The sequence below is a fragment of the Neovison vison genome, chromosome 13 (genome assembly GCF_020171115.1).
Source record: "Neovison vison isolate M4711 chromosome 13, ASM_NN_V1, whole genome shotgun sequence".
NCBI classification, from domain to species: domain Eukaryota; kingdom Metazoa; phylum Chordata; class Mammalia; order Carnivora; family Mustelidae; genus Neogale; species Neogale vison.
In genome coordinates, this window is record NC_058103.1 from 125,807,854 (window position 1) to 125,820,108 (window position 12,255).

The 12,255-nt window shown below is 40.0% G+C and overlaps 1 protein-coding gene across 1 annotated transcript in view; it reads right to left on the reverse strand.

Moving 5' to 3' along the window:
• Positions 1–12,255, reverse strand: part of ATP10A (ATPase phospholipid transporting 10A (putative)) — a 214,176-nt gene that overhangs the window by 69,285 nt on the left and 132,636 nt on the right. Inside the window, exon 3 of the mRNA XM_044229895.1 lies at positions 138–223. Coding sequence (XP_044085830.1) covers positions 138–223 — 86 coding nt within the window. The remainder of the gene's footprint in view (positions 1–137; positions 224–12,255) is intronic.

A 12,255-nucleotide genomic window follows, 5' to 3' on the forward strand; every position in this document is an offset into this window, starting at 1 on the left:
TTCCTAAAAGGCTACACATGTGGCAAAGAATACTAAATGCTTATTTTTGAAGTGTGTGTGTGTGTGTGTGTGTGTCTGTGTGTGTGTGTGTGTGTATCAAACAGAAGATCAAGCTCAAACATATGTACAATACTCACATGCAACCACGAAACCTAGTCAGGTCGTTGTTTGGCTTCTCACACTCGATTACGCTGGTGAACGTCAACGGATTGAATTCGGAGACCTAAAACAACAGCATGCATACATTAGAGAAATCTGGGCTCAGACCGTTCCATTCTAAAAGGCACTTGTTCTTTGGTCTCATATCCACATGGGGCAGGGAAATTTCATGGATGGAGTCTGCCCGGAAACCTCTGCAGAATGCCAATGGGCACACAGCACGTAGCTCATGCTTTCACATCTTTATACTGAATGATAACTGATCATTGTAGAATGAATAGCAATTAATAGAACAGTACTGGTGAGTAAGTGAGCTGGAAAGGATTATAGCTCTAATGAAAATAAAAGACTAAGAGATAATGGCAAAGGAAGCCACTAATGATTGAAAGGGATGAATGAATTTTTTTTCCAATTTATTTATTTTCAGAAAAACAGTATTCATTATTTTTTCACCACACCCAGTGTTCCATGCAAGCCGTGCCCTCTATAATACCCACCACCTGGTACCCCAACCTCCCACCCCCCCGCCACTTCAAACCCCTCAGACTGTTTTTCAGAGTCCATAGTCTCATGGTTCACCTCCCCTTCCAATTTACCCAAATTCCCTACTCCTCTCTAACGCCCCTTGTCCTCCATGCTATTTGTTATGCTCCACAAATAAGTGAAACCATATGATAATTGACTCTCTCTGCTTGACTGATTTCACTCAGCATAATCTCTTCCAGTCCCGTACATGTTGCTACAAAAGTTGGGTATTCATCCTTTCTGATGGAGGCATAATACTCCATAGTGTATATGGACCACATCTTCCATTCATCCGTTGAAGGGCATCTTGGTTCTTTCCATAGTTTGGCGAATGTGGCCATTGCTGCTATAAACATTGGGGTACAGATGGCCCTTCTTTTCACGACATCTGTATCTTTGGGGTAAATACCCAGGAGTGCAATTGCAGGGTCGTAGGGAAGCTCTATTTTTAATTTCTTGAGGAATCTCCACACTGTTCTCCAAAGAGGCTGCACCAACTTGCATTCCCACCAACAGGGTAAGAGGGTTCCCCTTTCTCCACATCCTCTCCAACACATGTTGTTTCCTGTTTTGTTAATTTTGGCCATTCTAACTGGTGTAAGGTGATATCTCAATGTGGTTTTAATTTGAATCTCCCTGAGGGCTAATGATGATGAGCATTTTTTCATGTGTCTGATAGCCATTTGTATGTCTTGTTTGGAGAAGTGTCTGTTCATATCTTCTGCCCATTTTTTGATGTGTTTGTCTGTTTCATGTGGGTTGAGTTTGAGGAGCTCATTATAGATCCTGGATATCAACCTTTTGTCTGTACTGTCATTTGCAAATATCTTCTCCCATTCCGTGGGTTGCCTCTTTGTTTTTTTAACTGTTTCCTTTGCTGTGCAGAAGCTTTTGATTTTGATGAAGTCCCAGAAGTTTATTTTCGCTTTTGTTTCCTGTGAAACAGACCAGCACCTTCCAATTTCTTATACAGATTAGAGAAGCAAATTCCTTCTGGAAAATAGGAACTTATAATAAAATGACATTTCCTCAATGTGCACTAAAATTTTTGCACAGATATTTAATGACATGCATTTAACAACAATTTCTGTATTATTCTACTTGATGAAAAATGGCAGCTCACCACAAAGTCTCTCATTGAGAATTTTACCACTGAGAGATATAACACTGCCATAAACCATATTACCAGATTAGGAGTGGAGAGAAGGAAGGGAGAAGGAAGGAGAATGGGAAGAAGAAAAATGGGAGGGAAATGCAGGGAATAGGCCTTTAATATATATAACTATCATTAATGGATTTTTTAAAAAATTAGCTCTCATTGCTAAGACTTGTCATTCCCTTTTATCTACCAAGTGTCACAACATGATGAAAAGTTGAATTGTCTTTGCTCACACAAGTAAATCATCACATAAAAAGTGCAAGTGGTTAAAAATCACAGCAATGGCATAAATATTGTTAACACCACCCCAGGTGATTATGACTCTACCACAACAACATAGTTTCCTGCACAGAATACAGCCATAAAGGTAATTACTCAAACATCAGTTCATACTGTTTCTCAGTGCATCCTGTATATTAAAAAGAGAACTCACTGGATAATAGTAGCTCAATTCAATAGCTGAAATTAAAATGCCATTTTAAAAAACTCTTCTTGAGGTTTAATTAGCCATCAGCCTTGCTCCCCTTGGACTGAAATGGCCTCTGGCTCTATTTCTAGAGTGAGGCTATGTGTCAGGCTGCCTTGAGTTCATTTAAAGCCATCTGAAGTATCTTGAAGCCAGTTGGTTGCCTTTTCCAAGGCAGACATTTGCAGATGCAGCATCCAGGATAGCCATGAAGGGACTGAGTTCCACAGCACACCAGGATTATTCTTGGCAGACAAGAAGGGTGCACTTAAAATACTGTCTGTTTGTTATTCTTTCTCTCTAAGAAAAATGTAATGTGAATGGCTCAGAAATGGTAGGACATTCCGTCTCTGGACTCCAGTGCTGCATTCGGAACGTTCTATCAATAACCATGTGCCTTGAGGAATGTGCACGTCCAAGGCTCAGGTTGCGTGGTTTCATCTGCTTCATCTGGAGTTGGGGAGAATTTTGAGGATTTTTAGAATTGAAGGGATCTTCAGAGATTGTTATAATTCACCTGTGTAACCACTACCATCCTCACCCCATATCCCAGAATTTATATGTTGAAGTCCTAAACCCCAGGACCTCATGGTGTGCCCACACAGGACCTTTAAAGAGATAATTAAGTTAAAATAAGTCATTAAGGGAGGCCTAATACAATGTGACTGGTATCCTTCTAAGAGGAAATTTGGATGCAGACACATACTGAAGAAAAAGGGAAGAGATGGCTTTCCAAAGAAGGGTTCTCGGAAGAAACCAGTCCTGTGGACAAACTGGTCTGGAATTCCAGCTTCCAGACCTGGAGAAAGTGAATTTCTGTTGTTTAAGTAGCTAGACTGTGGTATTTTGTTATGGCAGCCTTAGCAAACCAATACAGAGACCATCTCTTAGTTTCTCATTTAAAAAAGTTCACATGCAGAGCACATGTTTTGGGTAGGAAAATTCTACTTATATTGATTGTTTCTAAGTAAACTGATGATATAATAGTACCCCATTTAAGAAATATATTTATTTATTTCTCACTCATCTACCTACCCATCTGTTTCATTTCCAAACTGGCTTCAAGGTCATGCTCTAGTCACCATCATCTGCCAAACTTTTTCAACACTGCCCCCTGGAGCATGGACAGAGTTAGAGGATTAGAGGATCCCAACCCACCCTTCCATTCTGAGCTTGTTAAATCCATTAAAAAAAAAAAAAAAAAAAAAAAAAAAAACAGAAAACACTTCCTCTTGGGGAAGATGAAAAAATTCTGGAGGTAGATGGTAATAATGGTTACACAACAATGTGAATAAAATTAATATCACAGAACTGCGCACTTAAAAATGGTCAAAATGGTAAATTGTGTGTTATATGTATATTTTTACCATAACAAAAGAAAGTTAAAAAAAAAGCATATGTACACACATTGAGAATCCATTGTGAAGAAAGGAATTACTCCTCAAGTATAACATAGCCTAGAAAACCAGGGATTTCAATATAAGTACGGCAATATAAATACACCATGCACGCGTAAGTAATTTTGGGGGCACAACTCTACTGCATCACCAGCATCACTGTCACCAATTACAATTTTTTGATAGCTTGTTAAATGTCAGACATTTAACAAGCTACTCACCACCTTTTATGGCAGGGTTCGTTTTCATGCTACCTTTAATTTAGGGTGATTAGGGACCACGCCCAAGGTCATACCCAAGGTCAAGGAGCCTCTGAGTAACTGATGGCAGTTCCTTGGCCTTTCAGACATCCAGCACAGCTGCTGATTCTTAGGCTAACCTGCTTTAACAGGCAAAGATGACATTATGTTTAATAAGCCAGAAAGTATGTAATTCTAAAGAAAATTTCAAAGATATTTAAACAAGTCTTTAAGTTTTAATGTTTTAAAAAAGATGCTTCCTATTAAATATATCCTGGTCTGATTGTTGATATCCACCTCCTTCCCATCTTCAGCAATGCCTGTGCATGTGGAGTTAGCAGAGTTCACCCAAAAATGGAGTTAAAAAAAAAAAAAATCAGGAGATTTGAGATTTAGTCCTAGTTCTTCAGTTTAATAAATGTGAGACTGTTAGCAAGTCAAGAGAGACCTTTTAGACTTGGATTTCTGAGGTCTCCAGAGCTCTATAAATTCACCAATCCACAGAATGCAGAGGTGATTTTAATTCACACCCATGCTGTGACAACGTCAGTACTGGGAGTTGCTGCAGAAGCATCTGCCTCAGAGCATTCTTGTACATGCAGGCTCTCTGACTGAAGCTACTGGCCCTCTGCAGCACCACCCAGCATGCCAAGCACCTTGGGCCAAGCGTAGCTGATGACATCACTCAGTGCAGAGCAGGCATGTCCAAATGAGTACATTACTCGCCATATTTTCTGCTGCTATACTCTGAGTATTTCTCCAGCTTCTTTGGACAAAGTGATTCAATCTTACTGCATGAAAAGGAAGAGGCAGGGCAGGGACATAGGAGAGAGCTCTGCCCTTGAACTTGAATTTTTGTTAGAAACTGCAGCAGCCAAGGGCCTAATGAGCCAAGTCACTCCAGCAGATGGTCCTTTCTTCAGAGTCCCAATGCTGATCACCCCTCATACTCAGTACCTCTTCCAGGTGCTGATGCAGATACTTCCAGGTGTCTATGCAGGTGCATGTCCCCTGTTCAATCACATGGGGGAGGCATGATGTCTAACTGAGCAGTACCCAGACTGTTCACTGAATGAAGGCTTGATTTACAGGGAAGAGTCTCTTACCAGTCTTATATTTCACATTTTGTGTTAACGGAATTACTAATAACTGTTTAGGAAAAGTGAAAGTGCACTTCCTTCAACCTAAAACAAAACAGTGATACCTAAAAGGACATTTTCAGTCCATCAAAGACGACACCACTATTTTTTATCATGAGAAGAATGAAGTGAACCAGTTTAAACTGCTTTGAAAATGGAATAAACACATGCTTCCGGAGACCCCACCAGCTCTCCATGTAAAGATTTCAGAGTGAGGCTGTCTGTCCTGATTTCTGGATGACATGATCCAGAGAAGCCTGGTGAGAGAATGTACCAAGCCCAGCAACCAGTGACAAGACACAGAAAATACACATGCTCCTTCTGTCCTCTGCACCAGGGACCCTGTCCTGAAACTGTCCTTCGTGTCACTCATCATGATGCAACTGGTCACAAGGGACTGACGGTTTCCCCTCCACTTCCAGCCTCGACATCACCACCCCACATAGGGATGCCTGCAGGCACCTGGGGTGGCTCAGTTGATTGAGCGTCCAACTCTTAATTTCAGCTCAGGTCAGGATCTCAGAATTGTGAGATGGGGCCACAATTTGGGCTCCATGCTCAGGGGGGAGTCAGCTGCTTTCCTTTTCCTTCTGCCCCTCCCCACAGCTAGCATACACTCACACTCTCTCTCTCTATATATAAAATAAATGAATTTTTAAAAAATTTTTTTACAAAAGCTGATTACCCTGTATTAGCTGCTGCCATAGAGGATGAGATATTCACATCCCAGTGTAGCAGCCAGGCTCTGCCCAGGGCTGGATGCCACCCCTCCCACTTCTTATTCCTGCCACTTGAGATATTAGGCTCAGACCTTTTTGCATGGATTCCTTTGCCCTCCCACACTACTCCACCTGGCTAACTGCCTCTTGTATTTCAAGAAGTGACAGCTCCTTGCCCTAGGCAGGACAGACAGGTGCCACTGCTGTGAGCTTGCTGGCTTCATTCATGCTTCACAGACTTTAGGTTCCCTCAGGCAGGAGCTCTATGCCCCCGAGACCAGCACAGAGCCTTATGCACACATGGACCAGGGTGACGGGTGCTTATTTTGCAAGGATCTCATATATCACAAGCTTGCAAGCAGACCTAGAGTTCTGTGCTGGGCTCCTGAGGCCTAGAACCTCTGCCTTCCAGGTGTTCCCTCACCTGATGCTGAGACAAACAGTTCTGTCAAGGGGCTGGTAGGGCTTCTCTGTGTTTCAGAAACTCAGTCCCTCTTTGGTACAAGTGCATTTCATTTAGTAGCAATGTAAAAGAATTTCTTCACAGCTTCTAATCTAGCTGTTTATTTATTAACATAGGGTGTTCAATATCTGAATTAACTTAGGCAAAGCATTTTAACCTAAATTAATGGAAAAATTACTGTAACCCTTTTGTTCTGTATTTTTAATCCAATTTATGTTTACCACATGACTTTTTAGTACCTTGGGAATTAAAGGAGGGCAGAAAGCCCAATACTGCATGAACAAATGAATGAATAAATTTACTTATTTACTGCAAAGAGTGAATTGCCAAATCAATATTTTCAAGTAGTTAAGCTGAAATGGGAAAGAAATAGTCTGTCTTGTTCACCAATGTGTCCCCTGGCACATAGTCAGTACTCAAGCCATCAAAAAATAAAAACCTGAATGAAACTGTAGGCATTCTGGTACTGGCAGCAGGAAATGTCAAACATAAAAGAACCTTAATTCAAAGTAATCTTTTTCTAATCACTTTCATAGATTCAGTGTTCTAACACTAGGAGTTTATGCCCTGATACAAATGATCACGAAACACATTTAAATAACCATTTACTCTATAGTTGCAATAGATGCGACTATATTATCCAGTGTGTCCTAAGTATGTTAGTGTTTATGTAGGTTGGTTATGCAGCCCATGAAGAAGCCCTCCTGATGCCATTGTCATCTCCAGGGAAACAAAGCTGGCCAGCACCATGGGAGGGGCATACGGGCCTCAGCAAGACTTCAAAGAGGCTTCGGGAACCTCAAAGCCTTTGACAGCTCACAGAAACACTGATCAAGGGGTATCAATTTGCTGCTTTCTTTTTCTAATTGCAAATTTTCCTGTCCCGAGTACAAGGATCATGTGGACCTCTCTTTGAAAGAAGAAAGCCAGCCTTGCCCTCATTGAAACAGGAGGGGCAACCTCTCCCTTCCTTTCCCTGCCTTTTTATCCTTTCTTCTCTAGCCTCCTTGCTGTCTTATACTCAAAAAGCCTCAAAGCGGTAGTTTAGATGGTGGCAAAATTCAAAGGCCCAGAATGCCAGGTTTGAGCCTAAATTCTCAAAATCAAAAGCCTTTCTTTCCCTCATAGCTAGGACTGCTTCGTGCTGCCTTCATGGGCTGTGACTGACAGCAGAGCTCCTCCACTTTTTCTTTTATAAATATGTTAAGAGTATCTAAGGGCAGGCTGTGCAACCAGACAGCAAGCAACAGGAGTTGCTTTATAGAAAACCAACTTCAAAACCTAAAGGAGAACTGTGTATTAAAATTGCCTTCTTAAAAGAATCTGTACTTAATCCAACAAGGTGCCACACACGTCTACACCAACAAGGTGCTGAAACACGTCTACAGCAATGCTGCTGAGCTAATGTGCACTGCCAGGTTATGAGTCAGCCTGTCTGTCTCACAGCCATGAACCTCTTTGCCCCTCTTCCATCATAATCTGTGGGCATGATGGAGTGAGCAAAGACAGGGCTGTAGGTATGGACCCATCGAGTTCTGGGGATCACGAGACAGATATCCCAACTGGAGATAAGGTGCTCTCCTCTCACCAGGCAGCACAGAAAGAATTAGAGACTTCTATAATAAAGTGACCTCTGAGGGCAGGTCCCAGTGATAACCATGTAGGAAAAAAGTCATACTGCTCATGTTAGAATAAAATCAGGATGGGGGACTTAAAAAGAAGAAGTCAGTGAAGAAAGTCTTGCATCACCCAAGGAAGTGACCCTGACACCAAAATGGCGCAAGACTGTGAATGCTAATGCACAACCAGGTGAGCTCAGTCCTCAGATTTAAAAGGGAGACCATCCAGCATTAAGGACTGACAACTGGGACCAAACGTCATATTTAGGGCAAAAAGAAACACAGGGGAAATATTAGAAACACTTGAACAAAGATACCAGAGATTTAACCAGAAGATAAAGAATAGTCAAACCACCATCTAATAAGGACAAAAAGTCCAGAGAGTTGAGACTGGTCTTGGGGGCCTCTTTCCTCTCACAGGAACCTACAGTTTCTGAAGGAGGTAGTTGGGAAATTGAGCAAAATTAGACAAACCAATGTTGGAGTTTAGAACCTGAATTAGATTGCTATTGTTGCCATAACAGACCATAAACTTGGTGGCTTAAAATGACATAAATGTGTTTTATTATAGTTCTGGAGGTCAAAGATTGGAAATAGGTCTCACTGGGCCTAAAACAAAGTGTAGCAGGTCTGCATTCCTCCTGAAGGTTCCAGGAAAGAATCCATTGCCTTGCTTTTTCCAGCTTCTGGAGACTCCCCTTATTCCTGCCTTATGGTTTTCATCTGTTTCTAAAGTTAACATCAGGGAAACCAGAGTTTTCGCTGTGTACTCTTTCTCCTGCTTCCTCTTTCAGTTATAAAGCGTCAATAATTCAGGATAATTAAGAATAATCTATCTCAAGGACAGCTAATTAACCACTTAAATTATATTTCCCTTTGTCATATAACATTACCTATTCTCAGATTCAGAGAATTAAGACACAGCCATCTTTGAAGGGTTATTATTCTGCCTCCCACTGAACTCACCAACAGAAGGGCCTGATAAACAGCTATGTCTTTTTAGGGGACCATGAACAACTGAACCACAAAGAAAGAGTGAACTGGAAGAGTGAACCTTTGTGGAAAGTGCCACCCAGCTTAAACCCAGACTATCTCAAATACTAAAATTTGGGATTTGATTGATAGAACCTCCAGATACTGAACAAGACAAACTAAAGTCCTTTCTTTTATTTATTCTTTAAAAGATTTTATTTATTTATTTGACAGAAAGAGACAGCAAGAGAGTGAACAAAGCAGGGGGAGCGGGAGAGGAAGAAGCAGGCTTCCTGCCTAGCAGGGAGCCTGATGCAGGGCTTGATCCCAGGACCCTAGGATCTGGCATCATGACTTGAGTGGAAGGCAGATCCTTAACAACTGACCCACCCAGAAGCCCCACTAAAGTCCTTTCTTAATGGGGGGGGGGAGTGGGTCGCCTGTGGCTCAGTCAGCATATTAATCATCTGCTTTCAGCCCAGGTCATGATCCCAGGTTTCTGGGATCAAGTCCCACATTGGGCCCCTTGCTCATTGGGGAGCCTGCTTCCCCTTCTGCCTGCTGCTCCCCACCTCTGCCTGCCGCTCCTTCACCCTGACTGTGCTACCCCTGCTTGTGTGTGCTCTCTCTTTCTCGCTCAGAAATAAATAAAATCTTTTTTAAAAAAAATGAAAAAAGAGTCATAATTCTAACCTTCAAATTTTTATAAAAAATGAAATTCTGGAGTGCCTGGATGGCAAGCCTCCAACTCTTGATTTTGGCTCAAGTCATGGCCTCATGGGTAGGCTCAAGCCCCGCATGAGCTCTATGCTCAGTGCGGAGTCTGCTTGAAGATTATTCTCTCCATTAGCTCCCTCCCCTGACTTGTTCTCTCCAATGCTCTCTCTCAAATAAATAAAGAAATCTTAAAAAAAAAAAATTTCTAAGTATAATATCATACACATACTCAAAGATAAGCAGGCACAAGAGAGATTAGACATCATCCAAAAAGAACCAACAGAAACAAGAGTAGGAATAGGCTCACAGGGACTTTAAGTTCCCAAGCTTGCCTTGATCAGGAAGTTAAAGACATTTTGGAAGAGCTAGAAACCTTAAAATGCAACCTAAGAAATTTGAAAACAACAAAAACAAAAGAACACAGACAAACAAAAAAAAATATCAAACCTGGAAAAAAAGTACACTGAAAGCTCAATGAATGGTTTAGCGGCAGATTTGGTAACCTGAAGAAAAAAAATAGTACCCTAAAAGAAAGGTCAGAAAAAGTTTTTAGAATAAAACACAGGGACCAAAAGGCAGGAAACACAGCAGAGGGATAAGAGACAGAGAAGATAGAAAGGAAAGGCTGGCATATATATTTCTGGAGCCCAAGATGAAGAAGAGGAAGAATTACACAGGAGCAATATTTGAAGAAGTCATAGCTGAGAATTTAGTAAATCTGACTAAAAAGCACCTACCCACACATCCAAAAACCTGAAATAAGATAAATAGAGGGAAGTTATACCTGAGCACATGGTATGAAAATGCTCAAAACCAAAGAAAATAAAATCTTAAAAGGAAATTGAGAGCACTTGATCCTGGCAGAACAGAACTAAATACTAAAAACAAAGACTTAAAAAAAATAAAAACAAAATATTTCTCCAAAGAGAAGGGAAAATGGCCCTGATGAAAGGGTAAGAAGCAGAGAAAAATAAAGGGCAACAAAAATGGCCAATATGAGGGTAAAAATGAATGTGTGCTAACTGTATTAAATAATGATGATGTCTTAAGGGGTTCATAAACAGCTTTAATTATAGCACATGACTACAAAAGCATATTATGTTAGGAGGGAATGAAAAGAAGCTTAAAAAAGAAGTTCTTGGAAATTGTCCAGGAAAATAATTAAAAATCAAAATGCAAAAAAAAAAAATCAATGCATATTAGATACTGGTAAGTCAAAGATGCATCTTATAATCTCTAATGTAACAACTACAGTGAGAGTAAAGGAGTGTGTAACTGGCGTAACTGCCAAACCAAGTGATAAAAGAATAATAAATCTCTTGATCTAAAAGAAAGCAAAAAATATAAAATAAAAAAAGGCCAAAAAAAAAAAAAAGAAAAAAGAAAAAAAAAGGCAGATGTGGAGAGAAAAAGAAAAACAAACAGGCAGAACAAACAAAAATGAAAGAAGAAAACTTTCATACTCAAATAACCAATATTAACATTAAAGGTAAATCAAGTAAAATCATTTATCAAAAATAAACAAATTGTCAGAATTAAAAAAAACTTCAACAATATGATGTTTATAAGAAATACATCTAAAAACATACAAGTACCAGAGAACAATGTGAAAAGACAAAAAGAGCTTACCTGACAAAGATTAACAAAAAGAAAGCTAGTATACCTGTATTAATATTAGCCAAAGTACTTTTAAATGATTTTTTAAATAGATAATTTATTTATTTATTTGATAGACAGAGAGAGATCACAAGTGGCAGAGAGGCAGGCAGAGAGAGAGGGGGAAGCAGGCTCCCTGCTGAGCAGAGAGCCCGACGTGGGGCTCCATCCCAGGACCCTGAGATCATGACCTGAGCTGAAGGCAGAGGCTTAAACCACTGAGCCACCCAGGCGCCCCAAGCCAAAGTACTTTTAAATAAAAAAGCATATCTGTATATAAAAGGTCAATGTGAAATGACAACAGGTTTGATTCATTAGGAAAATAAATCAACATCATAAAAGCAATCTATAAAAGACCCACAGCTACTATCATCCTCAATGGGGAAAAACAGAGAGCCTTTCCCCTGCGGTCAGCAACACAACAGGGATGTCCACTCTCACCACTGTCGTTCAACACAGTACTGGAAGACCTAGCCATAGCAATCAGAAAATAAAAAGAAATAAAAGGCACACAAATTGGCAAAGAAGAAGTCAATCTTTCACTATTTGCAGATGACAATACACTTTATATAGAAAACCTGAAAGATTCCACCAAAAAATTACCAGAACTAATTCATGAATTCAGCAAAGTCACAGGATATAAAATCAATGTACAGAAATCTGTTGCATTTCTGTACTCCAATAATGAAACAGCAGAAAAAGAAATCAAGGAATTGATCCCATTTGCATTTATATCAAAAACAGTAAGATACCTAGGAATAAACCTCAATAAAGAGGTAAAAGATCTCTACTCTGAAAACTATAGAACACTCATGAAAGAAATTGAAGTGGACACAAAGAGATGGAAAAGCATTTCAAGTTCATAGGTTGGAAGCATAAACATTATTTAAATATATATATTACCCAAATCAATCTACACATTTAATGCAATCCCTATCAAAACACCACCAACATGTTTCAAAGAGCTGGAAAAAATAATCCTAATATTTGTATGGAATCACAAAAAAACCTGAATAGCCAAAGTG